The sequence below is a fragment of the Dipodomys merriami genome, unplaced genomic scaffold (genome assembly GCF_024711535.1).
Source record: "Dipodomys merriami isolate MVZ:Mamm:240054 unplaced genomic scaffold, mDipMer1.0.p SCAF_154, whole genome shotgun sequence".
NCBI classification, from domain to species: domain Eukaryota; kingdom Metazoa; phylum Chordata; class Mammalia; order Rodentia; family Heteromyidae; genus Dipodomys; species Dipodomys merriami.
In genome coordinates, this window is record NW_027202871.1 from 961681 (window position 1) to 978611 (window position 16931).

General features: G+C 48.8%; 1 protein-coding gene across 4 annotated transcripts in view; it reads right to left on the minus strand.

Annotated features, from left to right (window-relative positions):
• The window catches only part of LOC138827340 (schwannomin-interacting protein 1), a 476238-nt gene that overhangs the window by 52431 nt on the left and 406876 nt on the right, over window positions 1-16931 (minus strand). The window contains exon 1 of one of the 4 annotated variants that reach the window (XM_070022860.1): window positions 396-692. The exons of the other annotated variants lie outside the window; for them this stretch is intronic. Coding sequence (XP_069878961.1) covers window positions 396-425 — 30 coding nt within the window. The 5' untranslated portion in view covers window positions 426-692. Of the gene's footprint in view, window positions 1-395; window positions 693-16931 lie in introns of those variants that run through there. 4 annotated transcript variants of the gene reach the window in all.

Sequence of the window (16931 nt, forward strand, 5' to 3'; positions counted from 1 at the left end):
GCCCGCGCGCGCGCGCAGACACGCGAGTATGCACTCTCGACCTCGGGAACCCCACTTCCGAAAAACAATTCAGATCCCGGGCGCCGACCTGACGGTCTCCAACCCCGCGGCTCCGCCGAGCGGCCGCCCCGCTGACGGGAGAACCCGCAGCCAAGCGCCCCCGATCGTTCCCGCGCCCCGCGAACCGGGTCCCCAGCCCCCGCGGCCATCGGCACCTGCAGGCCGGGCTCGGGAAGACGCCGCAGGGCGCCCGGGCCGCGGGGTTTTCCCTCCCTGTCCCCCCCCCAGTCGCGCGGCTCGGCTGCCGCGGAGGGGCGGCGGGCCCGGCGCGGGGGGCACGAGTCCCCGCACCCCGGGGCGACCCCGCGGGTCCCCGCACCCCGGGGCGGCCCTACCTGGTAGGCGCAGCTCTCCTGGTGGACCATCTCAGAGCATCCTAGGCGCGGGCGCGCGGGGCAGGACGCGGGGCGAGGCTGCGGGCGCGCACCCCGGCCGCGCGGAGAGCCCCTGCGCACGCGGGATCCCGCCGAGGAAAATGGACGCCGCTTCCCCGAGCGACCTGCGCGGTGCCGCGGAGCGGCCGGGGCTGGGGCCGGGGCGGGACGCGCGCGGACCCCGCGCGGCTCGGCCCGGGCGGCCCCCCACTACCCCCCCGCACGCGGCCGATTAGAGAGGATGGGCACAAAGGGAAGGAGCGGGCGGCTCGGCGACCTTCCCGTGCTCCGCGAGGACGGCAGCCGGGGAGCGCGCAGGGGAGGCGGGCGGCGAGGGCGAGGCGCACGCGGGCTCGATGCAGCCCCGCCCGGCTGCGGGGCCCCGCGGGGGAGCCCCCCCCCCCCCACGCATTTCTCAACTTTGATCAGGCCGCTCTGAACGCTGGCCCTGGGAAGGGCCTTTCGTGTTTGTTCACTGTCTACCTTTCAAGAAAAATATTGTTATTTTTTTAAATTTAAGGTTCTTTCCTTATTTTTGGTCCTGAAATCGTTTGGAAGTCAAGCAAAAATAAGGTGGATTAGTTATTCTCACTCCTCTTTAAGGGGAGAAAGCTTATTAAAATATTTAAATCACTATAATTTATTCACTGCATGAAAGCTAAGCTCTTAATCTGCAAGTTCTTTTTTTCCCCCCTTTTTTTCTTTTTCTTTGAGTAAAGCTTTTTACTCAATGCTGTGACTTGAATGATAGACACCCACAACACAGCACAGATCATCCTGGGAAAAGACGTCCTGCTGGACCTGGCTGTGGAAGTTAGACTTAAATTAGAAATATGCATGAAGTATGTACATTCACAGGATTCTAGCGTGTAACACCTTTGAACTGACTTTAACAACATGAGGTATGTGGGGGGGGGGAGGGGTGCGTTGGGGGAGTCATGGGGATGGGGCGCAAGAACCAAGAGAAGAAAGGAGAATGTAGTCCTAGTAGTGTACACAGGTGACAATGGCAGCAGGTGACATGAGGGGCTGGGTGGGGCCAGGAGAGATGGCAGGAAGGATGAGGGTGACACTGATGGAGATGCATTGCATTCACAGATGGCCATGTTTATGGAAACCCCTGTGTGCAACTACTTAAAACATAACAACCACCAAACAAACAAACAAAAAGACCATCCTGTCCCTCTCAGAAAGATGGATGGATAGGGAGAGAATCAATGGAAATTATGGTCCTGGGAACCAGGAGCCACTTTCTGAGTGGTTTTAATAGCGCTCTGGGACTCGAGGACGTGTAGGAAGGAACAAGTAGGCCTGTAAATTCCTCAAGCTAATTAAGGGCAGAAAATTAAGAACAAAACCCCAATGAAATACTTTTTCCTTATCTCCACTCCTCTGTTGCCACAGGCGCTCCATTTTGTTCTTTCTTAATAATACTGCCCTGGTGTGGGGGTGGGAATCGGGGCAAGCTGTAAGAAAATCACTAAGGATATGATTATAAACCACTTTCATGTCTGCCTGTTTTCTTAAGAAGGCATCTCTTTAGCCTCTCCTCCCAGCAATAGCACAGCCTTCAATATGGTACTAAGAGAAAAAACAAGGACCTTTGGCCTGAGAAATGACTCACACGAATGAAAAGCTTTCATATCAAGTACTTTTTCTGAAGTTAAGGTAATTTATGTTAGGCATATTTGGTAATGTATTTTATTAAAACCGTACTTTTAGTTAAATGTGTTTTAGTATCCTTAAGCAGTTGTACAAAGGGGTTTCAATTCAACATGTTAGTTTATGAATACAATATGGTAATGTATTTTAAACATTAAAACAACTGTTTGTAGAAAAGAGAAAAACTAGATTTAGAAATCCTGTTCAATTTTAATTCACCTCTATTGGTATAACTCTATTGATACATGCTCAGTCATTCCAGCCTTTTTTTTGGAGGGGGAGGTGGATTTCTCTTGCCTGGCTGGCACTCTACTATGTGAGCCATACCTCCAATTCCACCTTTAATTGTTTAGTTGAGATAAGAATCTCACAGAAGTGGCACTGTGGTTCAAGTGGTAGAGCACTAGCCTTGAGCACAAAGAGGCTCAGGGACAGTACCCAGGCCCAGAGTTCAAGCCCTGAGACTGACCCAAAAAAATAATAATAAGAAGAAGAAGAATCTCACAGATTTGCCCAGGCTGGTTTCAGACCTCTCTCCTCAGATCTCAACCTCCTGAGTAGCTAGAATGCTAGATGCCTGCTACCTGCTTCTGGCTGTGTGTCAGCCATCTTGTTTGGTGATGGTGGTAGTGGTGGTGGTGGTTGGAGGGTGGTCAGTCACTGGAGATCTCACAGGTTCCCGGGCCTCACAGGGCTCAAGGAAGCAGCACTATGGGGAGCCCGTTGGAGCCCACAGCCCTTCTCCCCAGTGGGGAGGGGAAAGGGGGGCCAGGAATCCTGCATAGGATGTGCTCATGCGCTCATGATGTCATTGTGCTCATGATGGCAGCAGAAAACAGGGGTAGGTGAGGAATGTTCTTAGATAAGGAGTATTCTTAAATACAAGATCCAGAGAAGAAGAAACAACAATCTCCGTGTCCCTATCCCTGCCTTTCTGGGTCTTGTCTTGGCAACTATCCAACCCCAGATGACAACTCTCATGTCCACAGCAACCAGCAAGGCACAGCAGACCCAAGATGGAAAGTTCCTTTTGCAAAGTGGCAGATAAGATGAAGTAGAAACCCCATTATCCTAGCTCCTCAGGAGGCTGAGATCTGAGAAGCTAGCTGGGGTAGGAAAGTCCGTGAGACTCCTATCTCCAATTAACCACAAAAAGTTGGAAGTGAAGCTGCGGTTCAAATGGTAGAACACTAGCCTTGAGCACCAAAGCTCAGAGACAGTGCCCAGGCCCTGAGTTCAAGCCTCAAGATCCACCAAAAATCAATCAATCTATCAATCTATCTATCTATCTATCTATCTATCGATCGATCGATCTATCTCACGCTTACTAGAGAGCCAGATTTTCCAAGACAGGGCAGCTCTCACTTCAAAGGCTGTTGGGCTGTTGTTCAAGTGTCGGTCTGGATATACTGAGCCTGAGGACTTCTTGATGTACAAAGCGAATAAAGCCCCTTTCTGGACTCTGATCTCTTCTGAAGACTCTGAGATACATTACATAAGCTCCTACAGACATTTGCTAAGTGTTGTTGTTTTTTTTAAAGTCCAAACATGATCCCACCCTTCACAGGTGCTGTTCCCTAAATAGTGGGAGTGACTCAGAGGCGAGAACAGATTTCTGACATTTGCAGCCCAAATCCTGTCAAAAACTCTCCCAAGAAGACAGAAACAAGACCAAAACAGGAATAGATCAAACAGGTTTCTCTTCATACTCATTCCCTGGAAAGGACTTGGTGTTATAATTTAAATTATTATTTACCAGTGGGGGAGAGAACGACACAAAAACCAGCTGTTCCAAGAACACTTAAGCGAGACCAGTTTGCAAAGTGACATTAATGTTGGTTATTTTTGACTAAAAAAAGACGAACTTTTCCTTTTAAACACAGTATTACAGTACAGCTCTTCCTTTGGTCTTCCTATCCATCTTCCTGACCTGTTTAAAAATATTGAAGTTTGCAGCTGGGTGTGTTAATGCACAGCTGTAATCCTAGCAGTCAGGAGGCTGAGGTGGGAGGATTGCTTCATTGAGGTTCTACTTGAAAACAAACCAAACAAAAGGAATGTGGACTTGCATATTCAGAATTAATCTAACACCGCTGGTTTCCAGAAACCACGGCCTGAGAAAGTCATAACATGTCCACTAACAACAAAATACCATCAAAATAAGCAAAAGAAGGAAAGAAACATGGCTTTCTGGGTACAAAACCAAGTAACTGTGGTCCAGGCCAAACAATACTGCCGTGGTCTCACTGGGCTGTCCAGAACCAAGGTGTGGAAGGAAATGGAGCTGTGAAGAGGACATGAAGCCACGAGGGTGGAGGCCTCGTATGTGGCATTTGTGTCCTTATGAAAGGCCCAGAGAGCTGTCCTGTCCTTTCTGCCATGTGGAGACACCAGGACCAAGGACCCAGGACGAGGATGAGATCCTTCCCAAACTCAAAATCCACTTGTGCTCCACTTGGGACGTCCTCACCTCCAGAACCGTAAGAAGCGATTTCCACTGTTTATCATACAAAGTTCTATGTTCCATTTCTGTTGCTCATCACCACCCAGGTAATGACATTTCGAAGCAGAAAAGTCCCTGAGACACGTATCTCCAGTTTACCAGCAAAAAGCTGGAAGTGATGGTGTGGCTTAAATGGAAGAGGGCCAAGGAACACGGGCTGCCTTTTAAGAAAGTAGAAGAGGCAAACAAACAAAAAAGGATGAGAGGAAAGCCACCCTGTCCTCTAGAACTTTCTCACCCTACGGTCGCCTCCCTCCTGCAGGCCTCTCCATGGAATGTGGCCTAGTGGATTTGAATCCTGCAAGACTCACTTCCAACCTATGGCTTCCAGTTCAGTAAATTTGCGTTGGAATTGATGTCACTGAGTTTGGGATGATTTGTCATCACAGAAATGGAAAACTGATGCTTGGGTGAAAGCTCATGGACACAGGGGTGGTGGGGTGGGGAGGAACAAGAAAGATGAAAGCAGACATTGCTGGAAGTCAAGGCGAGAGGGCTCGTGAGGTGCACAGGTCAAGGCAAATGCCTTGGAGAAACAGAGGGAAGCAGCCGGATTTTGACTTACTAGGACAACACGCATTCCCCTTATGGAACAACTCAGTATGGTAGGTCAGTGGTGGAAGCCACAGGGCTGTGGCCAGGAAGTGGAGGATGGAGCAGGGAGCGGTTTGCAAAGAAACTTGTGGATGGGTCGGATGTTCTAGTGGTGGCTTGAGCGTATATGAACAGAATCAGGAGCTGCTGGTGAGTGGAAAACAACTACAAGTCCTGAAGGGGTGGATCTGCACCATTCAGTCTTAGAATTGAAGATAGGAGTTCTTCAGTCACAAATAAATTCTGGGTAAGGAGGAGGCCCTGCTGGATGGGGTGAGTTGTGTCATGTGGAGAAATCTATTGGCGCTTGGAAAGTGGCTGGCCCCGATGGAGCCCTTAAAATGAGCAGCTGGAAGGAAGTTAGGTCTCAGGGCAGAAAGGCTGGCTGGAGTGGGATCTGAGGCTAACCCGTAGAGGGGAAACTATTCTAACTGATTGTGTGGCTCTGAGAATGCTGTATTGAAGTCTACCATAAATGTACAAGAGACAAATAGGCTGGGGGAATGGACCTTTTAGTTCTAGATAATAAATATGCAATACTTTGTAAGATGTAAGTTGGGAGCATTAGAACTATTCGATTTAGATAATGAGTGAGCACGTACATGTGGTCAGAATTCATGAGATCCCTTCAGCATCCATGGGCAAGTTTTAAACTCACTCATTGAGTGTGTGTCTGCTGAGCACAGGACGGGATGCAAAGCCCACAGAGTCCTCTGCCATTCCAACACACTGAATGATGGGGCCCGGGAGGTAGTCAGAGGTCATTAGGTTGTCCATCAACCACCCAGCGGTGACATCCAATCTGGTCCTATGGAACTCCACCCAGGACACACAAATACAACCCCAGCTCCTCCTCAGTCTATGGGGTGAGTGATGGGGGGAGCCAGGAAGACTTGCAAACAGTGTACGCCTAGCCAGTCCACAGTCGCATGTGCTGGACGTGTAACTACAGCACCACCAGAGATGCCCCTGGAGCACACCCCAAGTGCTAGCTCACCCCAACTTTCTCCCTTACTTCCCGCTATATGTCTCGATTGGATTTAATGAGCAGTGGGATCTGGTCATCAGGGCCTGGCTGCTGTTAAATTGAGGTCATCCCCACATTGGGGTAGAGGGCAGACATTCCTGAGGAAGAGGGGCAGTGCTCATCAGAATTGTATCTATAGTCTTGGCAAGGTTCAGAGGCCTTGCAATAGGAACTGAGAGGAAGACAGAAGTGAGACAGGTCACACGTTTTTATCTATATAATGAGAAATGAGAAACTTAACCTGGGGATCTTATAAACTATGTAAATTGATTTGCCCACTAGTTTGACTATTACGTTTCTGTTTATTGTTTCAGGTTATATTGAAAGATAATTTTCTAAGAAAATTATTAGCATGGATCATTTGGCCACTTGTTTTAAACTACTGGAATCTGCTTTTAAAAATAAATATCTATTCGGGACTGGGAAGGTGGCTCAGTGGTAGAGTGCTTGCCTTGCATGCATGAGGCCCTGGGTTCGATTCCTCAGCACCACATAAGCAAAAAGAAAAAAGCCGGAAGTGGCGCTGTGGCTCAAGTGGTAGAGCGCTAGCCTTGAGCTGAAGAGCTGAGGGACAGCGCCCAGGCCCAGAGTTCAGGCCCCATGACCGGCCCCCCCAAAAAATAAATAAAAATAAAAATCTATTCAACATGGTCAAAAACATTTCTTTCAGGGATAAAAGTATTCCGAGTTTGCATTAACTTTTACCTATTCTATGTCTCAATGGGAACAACAGGTTCTTGTGTTATTCACAAATATTTGAAATAGAATTTCATAGATGCCAGTGACAATCGTATTCTACCTATATGTAGTTTTAGTTTTGCATTTTGTTTGGCTGTGCCCACATCAAAAGAATCCTGTTTCACACAGAAAAGTAGTTGTACACCTTTAAAAGTTTTTGTTAGTAGCTTTTGCTATTCAACCTAAAACCTGTCCAGAAGCTTGAAAGCAAAGTAGCAAGCAATGTGTTCACAATTGATTTTCTAACTAGAGAGAGCCATCGCTCACATTTCTTATTATACACAGGACAAGAAGAGACAGGATGCACACTTAGTGTGGATCATCAATCTGCAACAGGACCTCCTCATTTGACGTATTGGGCACTAGCTTCTTCTTACACTACCCACTGAGACTGGACGAGAGGCTGTGCTGAACAGATGTGTGTGACCTGACCTGGCCCTTAACCAGATGTGTATGACCCTACTAGGTCCTTAGCCAGGCTGAGCCTCCTGGGACACCAGATTGTTTTTTCTGCCTGGATGGGCTCAGACATAGATTTCCCAGGGAGGTCAGAATAGGCTTCACCGGCAATGGCACGCAGAATTTACCTTTACCTGGCAGAGTTAATTAAATATGCTGATATCAGAAAGCGGATGTGTGTGTATGTGTGTGTGTGTGTGTGTGGGGAAGACTATGCACACATAATAGAGGCATGAAATCCCTTAGGCTGAAAGATTATGTTCATTTAATCACAGCATGCTAGGACAACTTGTCAAGTCTAGGAGACAGCCAGTCTCATCGGCGGATGTATTATTCGGCATTGCTTTTATATCTCAGAACTCGGCATTTCCAATTGTGTCTTTTGGGAGGATGGGGTTGAGGAGGAGGCGTCTTTTCCCTCTGGCTACCCTGGGCTGCTGTGGACACCATCTGCGAGCCACTGCGTTAGTTACTGCTACAGCTGCGTCCGTGCTCACCCTGCAGAGGAATGAGACGGATAGTACTTGTTTACCGAACACAGTTCTAGGCCTCTCCCCATGGGATTTTTCTGCCCAGTAAAGACTGAAATTTTGCCTGCTGTAAAAATGAGCCACTGATGCATGCATAAATTTGAGTGGAGACTAATGGTTCCATTCCAAGAAATGCCTGTCCTTGTTTAAAGACTATTTCTCTTCATCTCCCATTTTTCAGTGTTTGGAACTGGATAAAGCAGTGACAAAGAAGCAAAACCAAGAACAACAAGAACAAAACCCCCACAAAACAAACAAACAAAAACCAGAGTTGAGAAGTGCTATGAGCCTTCCAAAGCTACTTTTCAAATGGAATTCAGCTGGTTTTGAAGCGAGCCAAGCCCAAAGGAGCAGACTACGCAAGCCTGTGTGGCTGGGCCTCTGGGTCTTTCAGTAGCTGATAATCTTGAGTATAAATAAATATAAGTGCATTTAGCTAAAGCAATACATGGATCCCTGACAAGACAGAAAGGCTGTTACCCAGCCCTACCAGATGGTGTTGGCTGATTAAAACCAGGTTATAAAAGTATTAGAAATAGACTCTCATTCCGAAGAAAGGTGACCTCTAGTGGACAATTGTGTTTTCTCAAGCAGCTCAAAGTAGGACCAGGATAGCAAACACAATGTTAAGACTTAATAACAACCTCCTTTGTATAGTACACATATGCTTGTGTGCATGACTACGCCAAACAAAGTATAGTACATGATCCAGGGAGTAAACCCTTGGAACCATTAGCAGTTTATCAAAATGCATGTTCAGGAAGCTGAATACAGGGGGTGAGGGATGGGGTGGGGGGGTGCATTTCGTCGCCCATTCTACCCAAGATCCGGTTTTGATTTCACTGGGCACACGGTTGTCTTTCGCAGACCACAGCACAGTTTGTAAAGGTTAACCTAGGGATTCTGTAATGTTGGTTTTCTCCAAGATTGTGTGCCCCACGAGAACCTGGGGTCCTAGTGATCATGCCCACCACTGTCTTCCAGCAACAAATAATGGAATGAATGAATGAATACAATTCTCAGGAATGCATGAATGAATACAATTCTCAGGAAATTCTCTTACTTTGGGGCCTGTGACCAGTTGTTATTCATTCAATATGGCCAGCCTGGTCAGGTGATCATATGCCCATCTGAAGATGGTGAAGGTCACCTGGGGAGGAGGCAAGTGGCCAACTGCCAGCCACGTGCTGAGCTCAGCCTGGTGAGGCCTTTGATGGCCTTCTTTCTCCCCATGGGCGGTGGTTCTGGCAGGCTTTGAGGGCTTTCCTTGCAGAACTGTCTGTCACAGGGCCAATACTGACTAAGCCAGCTGGAACGAAGGGCAAAATAATTGTTTACAGCACCCAGGTACTGTGAGCTCACTCACTGAGCCTCAAAAAGCAGACAACGACCACAGTTTAATTTCAAGTTGATATGAGTGTTTATCAACCTCTTCTCAATATGTCCCCTTATGTGACAAATTTTCAGTTTCCAGGGGAGAGCCAGGCCATGCAAGTAAATGATCTGATGTTGCCAACCTGTACGTCCTCCCAAAGCCTACTGATAAATGCAGTCAGAATTCTGATAATGAAGAAGCGGTACAATGCCCTTATCATTTTTCTCATGGGAAGGAAGACAGACCAAGCCTTATTGAAGATATGCTCTTACAACTGCCTGTTGACCGGGGAGGATTAAGACTAGAGAAGAGAAGAGGAAAGGAAAGAAAAAGGGCAGGAAATAGACGAGAAAATGGAAGAAGAGGACGAGGTGAGAGCAAGGACAGGAAAGGAAAAAAAAAAAAGGAAGGAAAAGAGCATGTCTGCTTCCTCAGACAGGAGAAAGCAAAGAGAGGAAACCAAGGCAAGGCCTACATGTAGCACAAGCTGTGGCTGTCCAGAGAGCCCTAACAGGAGGACACAGTGGGCGTGGTCCTGAGGTCGCGATGGGCGTGACCTGGATGGGCGTGGTTTAGTGGGTGTGCCTTTGGGGTCGTGATGGGCGTGGCCTGGACGGGGTGGGTGTGGCCTCGGTGGGCATGGCCTCGGGGGCGTGTCCAGCGATTCTAAGCCCCATCCCTCTCTATTTTATTTTATTTTTTTAATTTTTATTTATTTTTATTGTGAAAATACTGTACAGAGGGGTTACAATTACATGGGCAAGGTAATGAGTACATTTCTTATCAAGCATTGTAGCCTCCTCCTTTGTTTACCCTTCCCATCCCTTCCCAGCTTCCCCCCCGCCCCCCCACCCAATCCTCCCCGCCCCCCCACCAAAGTTGTAAAGTTCGTTTTCGACATAACGACTTGTACATCTCATTGTTGCAACGTGTCCACCTGTATCCTTATTTAAACGACTTGTTTTTCCCCTTCCCCTCCACAAATTATACCGACATCAAATACAGTGAAAGCAGGGGTTATGCTGTGGGGGAGGGACATACAAAGCAACAAAGAAATAATCTTATAAATGTGTTAGAAACAATCGCATGAAAGAAAAAAAAAACATTTGAATACATATCTTAGGATTCATTTCCCAAACATCAACTTATCTGACCTTTTCTGCTTGACTCAGACATATACTAGATATTGCAAATAAGGGATTCTAAGCCCCATCCCTCTCTAAGAGACAGTTTATGGGACCGCTGGCTCCAGCCCTGCAGCTCGCCCGGCCATCTCCGCACAGGGGTGGCTCAAGTGTCTGTGCTCATTCTTCACGCATCTGCTGAAGGTCCTCGTGGATCGGGGTCAAGACTGCGGGGAGTACAGGGCTGCCAAGGCTAGCCCTGGAAGGCTGTTTGGCCAGGGTGCTCCTGAGTGGGACTGAGTTCTTCCCAGAGGTGAGGGGTGGGTGCGGGACCGGGGCCGGTTCTGCCCGGTTCAGCACACACCAAGCATGCACAAGTCCTGGTTTCACACCCAGCGTGGACCGAGGGAGAGACGCCCACTGGATTTTCTAGCCAGACATCTTGATTCTGCCCTTCCACACTCCCCAACTTACAATAGTCGCAGCAGTTCTTTTTAACGATTACCCGAGGCCAGGTGTAGGGTACACACATGTAATACCAGCTCCTAAGGAAGCAGAGGTAGAAAAATTGGTCTGGAAGGTCCATCTGATAAACATGCTAAACAGCAAAGGAACAGACACAGATCTCAAAAGGCCCTGAGTTCAAACCCCAGGGTTGTAATAAACTATAATAACAAGAGAACTGGGTTCCATCCTACCTCCAAACCCTCTAGCCCATCTCAAATCTAAAAGCCAACTCAAGACTCCCATCACCTATTCCCTAGCTCCAGTGTGGCCCTACATGGCCTATGATCAAGCCCGAGCCACAGTCCTCTTTATTTATTTATTTATTTTTAATTTTGTTTTTGGGTCCAGTCATGGGGCCTGAACTCTGAGCCTGGGCGCTGTCCCTCAACTCTTCAGCTCAAGGCTAGCGCTCTACCACTTGAGCCACAGTGCCACTTCCAGCTTTTTTCTTTTTGCTTATGTGGTGCTGAGGAATCGAACCCAGGGCCTCATGCATGCAAGGCAAGCGCTCTACCACTAAGCCACCTTCCCAGCCCAACAGTCCTCTTTATTAATCCTCGATCAAGTCGAGCACTTCCGACCTCAGGGCCTTTCACTCACTGCTGCTTCTGCTTGGAACTCTTTGGCCCTAGACATCCTGGTGACTCATGCTCAGTTTCTTCTCGTGTCACCTCAGCCCTGAGGTCTCCTTGGCCGTTCTGTGCAAAGGAGCAATCTCTCCTAGATGCCATTCCCTGACCCCAGACCCCACTTCTATTTTTCTGTAGCAGTTACCACATTTTAATGCCACAGAGGTGTTTGCTGCTGAGCTCCTAGCATCACATAAGCTCCAGATGTCAAGGCCTGGGTCATCTTCACAGCTTCTAGGCTGCATCCCACAACCTGGCACTGGAAGCATGGACCAAGGCCTACCTTTCCTCCTTTCTTCATCTTTCCTCAGCCTTGAGTTACTTCAATCGTCCAGCTACCAGCCCTACTCCTGGGGCACAAAACTCATTTAATTCCAGACAGAATGGAAGTGGAAGATTTAAAATTGTCCGTACTCTACTGCTGCACGATTGTGAAAAAAATCTGCATGTGTGTGTGTGTGTGCGCACGCGCTTTAAGAATGACCTGTCTGCAATCATAATTTCGAAATGCCGAGTTCCTCTCACAGGAAGGAACTGTTATCCCAGGCGTTGAGCCTTCCTGCCCCATCTACCTTCAAGAGGAAAAGGTCCTGATAAAAGTGGGCAGGGTAAGGGGGGCAGTAAAAACACCCTGATACAGGAACTGGTTCTACTGAGCCTTTAACACCCACCCTCCAACCTCCTGCAGCCTATAGTCTGGTGACAGCCAGGAATGGCAGGGCAGAGTTCCCCAGGTTTGCATGGTGCGTGGACCCTGCACCGCACAGCCCCACTGGTGTCCTGACCAGCCCTAGACCAATTCCACCGGCTCCGGGAGCCAAGAGCCCAGGATTGGGTTTACTGAACCGCCTGCCCTGAGAGTGGGAATGTGGGTGAGGGAACTCGCTCCCTCCTCTTCCCCCTTCCTCTGAGGCCAGGCCTCCCCTGAAACAGGGGGGAGCAATCTGTGGGTGGTCCCAGGCACCACCCTGGCCACTAGGTGGAGCCCCTGGGCAAGTGAGCCACCGGGCAGAGACCAAAGTCACATTGGTGACCAGTCTGGCCGGCTCCCGGCTTGGTGTAGAGGGCAAGCTCTCTAGGCCACTCCTAAGTTGCCTGATTTCTTTTCCTTGGGAAGCAGGTAGCGGTGGGGAGATGCTCTTCCAACCAGAGTCACTGGTAGCAAGTGACAGCCAGAGCAAGAGCAAAAGTAGTTCCTCTTTTTGCGTGTGGAGGGCAGGCATTTGTCAACTTCTCCCCTCTGTTTTGCTTTGTTTTCCTCAAGACAGATAGGTATGGGCTAGGGAAGGGTCGGTGACATTAAAACACACCCATTAATGCTTTGCTTGAAGAGGTGAAGCCTAATTCCCCTCCTCCTAAGGATGGGTTGGACTTAGTATCTTTACTCTGTAGAACAGAAATCCAAAGAGGTACAACAGATCTCTCTTCTTCCCTCACTGCCCTTCCCATCTCTTGCTCTTTGTCTCTCAATCTCTGTCTCTGTCTCTTGATCTCTCTCTGGTTTGGTCTCTCTCTCTGTCCCTCCCTTTCCTTCTTCTCCCTTCTTTTTTCTGATGGTGTCACTAAAGCCGCTATGTCATAAGAAAATCCTTTGTACAACTATTTAAAGATAATAAACTATCTACAAATTAAAATTTTAAAGTAATAGACAAACAGCCTGTGGAGATGGCCGCATGGAGAGGAAGTGAGCTCTCAGGTCTGGGCCATGCAGAGGCGCCATCTTGGAAGAAAACGGTCCAGCCACCATCGAGCTTTCGGAGGACAGCAGCCCCCTGGGAGACCCGAAGCCGGAACTAGCCAGCCAGCAGCCCTGAGATTCCTGACTCGCCAGAAGCTGGGAGATAAAGTTTGTCACACTGAATGGACGTAACATTCAAAGCAAGAGATGACACTGGAAATCAGAAGGCCCACCTACGGTAAAGCTTTTTATCCTGCTAAAACACAACCCAGAACTTGCAATTTTGTTGATGTTGGAAGGTATTTAGCTGTCGGAGGGAAATGGACTTGTGATACGTGGAGCACAGCAGGGCCGAGGGGCTGTCCTGACCCTGCTCTGCAGCCTTCCACCATCTCTGAGCCTCTTTGCACACTCCCAGAATGGCACAGCAGCCACATGAGCCCAGGCGTACACCGCCCCCATCACTGGTGACAGATGGCCGTGAGGCCCACCCCAGGCCCCCCCCCCCCGGTCACATGGAGGCCCTGCCGCTTGCCGTGGCCTGCTGGCCCTGAGGACTCCTGGGCAGTGCTTCACCAGGCTGAGCACTGAGCATGGTTGGAGGGGGGTGGGGGAAGGCTGAAGATAAAATGTCAGGAGGGGCATAAGCGAGCACCGGCTTCCCCATCCTTTTCCACTTAGTTTTATGCTTCCAAGTGTTACTGTCACCATTTTAGAGTAGAGATAGCTCCCCGTCCCCCTAGAACTTTAGAATTAGACACAGCAACTGTGACTGGGGTTAGGAGATAAAACACCAGCAATGAGCTGGCCAAGTGACTCATGCCTGTAATCTGAGTTACCCGAGAGGCAGAGGACTGAGGTTCACAACCAGCATGGAGAACTTTGAGAGACTCTATCTCAAGTGATAAAGCTGGACATAGTGGTGTGTTCCTGTCACACCAGCTGCATTGGGGAGGGTAAATAGGCAGATGCAGGTCCCATCAGGCCTGAGCTAAAAGCAAGAACTTATCACAAAAATAGACAGAGCAATAAGGGCTGGAGGCACAGCTTAGCAAAAAAGCACTGGCCTGGCAATCTTGAAGTTCTGAGTTCAAACCCTATTACTGGCCAAACTGAAAACAACAGCAAACACACACACACACACACACACACACACACACACACACACACACACACACACACACACACACACACACACACACACACACACACACACACACACACACACACACACACACACACACACACACACTTAGAGCCTGAGCAGATCATATAGTGAGAATTTGTGACAAAGGCACAGAGACACAAAGAAGAACTTGCCAGAAAATAGGTTACAGTCAATTTCTCTAGGGTGTTAGGTGAATGTAAGAGCAAATCCAGTCAGTAATTCCCTGGGGGCCACCTGGGTTAAGGTAAATCTGATCTAATCTCTGCACAAAAGTGTTCTTTGTATGCACTTAAAAAAAGCCACAGCCGCAGAGATAGGGGCAAATGGCCAAATAAAAGTGAGAAAATTGCTTTGAACTGGACTAAGCGCTTCGCAGGGCGACCTCTCTTTCACCAGGAGCTGGACATGATTGCACATGTGAGCTGCTGTGTCATACCTGTGTTTCTCGGGATTTGCTCAGCAAGGCTGTTCTTGCTGGTGGGGCCTTGATTTCCTCCAGGCCCCACCAGCCCTGCACGGTTCCCTATTCTTAAACCACAAAAACTCCCACCTCTTCCCACCCAGGCCTCCATGGGTATCACTGAGTTCTTAAGATAATGTACGCATGCACAGGGGTGCCAGGAATACAGAGATGACATAAGAACCATTCCTGCTCTAAATGCAGACTGACAATGATTCTATTAATCATACATTTATCTCATGTATCCCAAATGAGGTAACACGCGTAATTGGTTAGGGTGTCTGAATTAAGTGGGGGGGAGGGGAAGTTTTTTGGAGTGAGTGACAGCTAAGCTGGCGAATCAGTGCTAGGAGGAGCTAGCTGGGCGGGTAAAGGATTGTAGGTGGGAGGAGCTAGCTGGGCGGGTAAAGGATGGTGAGGAATGCACGCCCAGCACAGGGTGCTCCATAGGTGCGGGAAAGGTCCTGAGCAGGCCAGGCAAAGCAGACGGTGATTGGTATCACACCAGGAACTTACCCGAGGGGGGAAAACTGTGGAGAATCTGCCTGGCAAGGAGATCACCAATGCTGCACTGTGTACAGCATTTGTTCTCTGCCTGCAAAAGCTAAACAGGTGGTGGCGCTGTGGCTCAAGTGGTAGAGTGCTAGCCTTGAGCTGAAGAGCTGAGGGACAGCGCCCAGGCCCAGAGTTCAATCCCCACGACCGGCCAAAAAAAAACCAAACTAAACAGGTGTAGAAGCTAAACTTGCCCAGGCCTAGAATAAAGATGATGGAGAATAAAGATCACTCATGGACACCTCACAGCCCTGAGGCCCTCGGTAGCCCTTTCAACCTCCTGCTCCATCCACCGTGGTTCGGACTGACATCATGGTTGCTACTGGCCCAATGCAGCGTGCGTGCACTGGACATGAGTGTTTGCCCTAGGTCTAAAAGCTTGAGGGCTTTGCCTTACCAGAACAAGTCTGGAACATGGGCCTTAAAGGTATGTGTGAAGTGTATTATACCTCACTGACGTCATGTCGGCTGTACATCATTGGGGAGCCTTCACCCCAGGTTTGTCTGTGATGCAGACCCCATCAACGGTGATTCACGGAGTCTACTCCACATGTACTAACTGCATGTGTGATGGAGCAGGGCTCTTAGTGTGGCTCCAGCAGGAGAGTGGACCTACTAGGTGCTCCCCAGAGGGCATCAGGAGCGAGGGCATCGCCCTGACCTGCTCAGTGAGGTGATTTGGAATACGTCCAGACAGATGGAACCCATTTGCCGTAGGTTAGCTCAATGTTATTTGGTTACGGATGCTTCCTGTCACATGACACCAATAAAGAGCCCCTGGAGTTAGGAGTATTATAAAGACTGAAAGAATCCTCATAGACCACTGGTTGCAGGAAGCAGATTCATGGGTACAAAGGCAGGGAGTGTATTAGGGGGCGCTGGGGATGAGCACCTCTGGAGAATCAGGGCAGTTAAGACAGAGCAGAGGAAGAAGAGAAATTCTTATACAACTTCAAACAAGGGAGGTACCCTGAACTGAGCTGGATATTCTGAATTGGCCTGAGACACACACAGACACACATAGAGACACACACACACAGAAACACACACACACACACCACACACACACACACACACACACACACACACACACACACACAAACACACACACACACACACCCTGAGGAAGGGGAGCAAAGAACAACAATAACAACAACAACAAAACTCACCAAAGGTAAAAGTCAACTTATGAAGAACAAGAATAGCATTCTGAAAGTACTCGTTTTTGTGTAGTACTGGGATTTGAACTCAGACCTTGCCCAATTGGCACTCGACCATTCAAACCACACCTGGCCTGATTTCTGCTAGCTCATTTTTTTGGGGGGGGGGGTCGGTTATGGAGCTTGAACTCTGGGTCTGGGCGCTGTCCCTCAGCTCTTCAGCTCAAGGCCAGTACTCTACCATTTGAACCACAGTGCCACTTGCATTTTTCTGGTGGTTTATTGGAGGTAAGAGTCTCATGGACTTTCCTGCCTGGGCTGGCTTTGA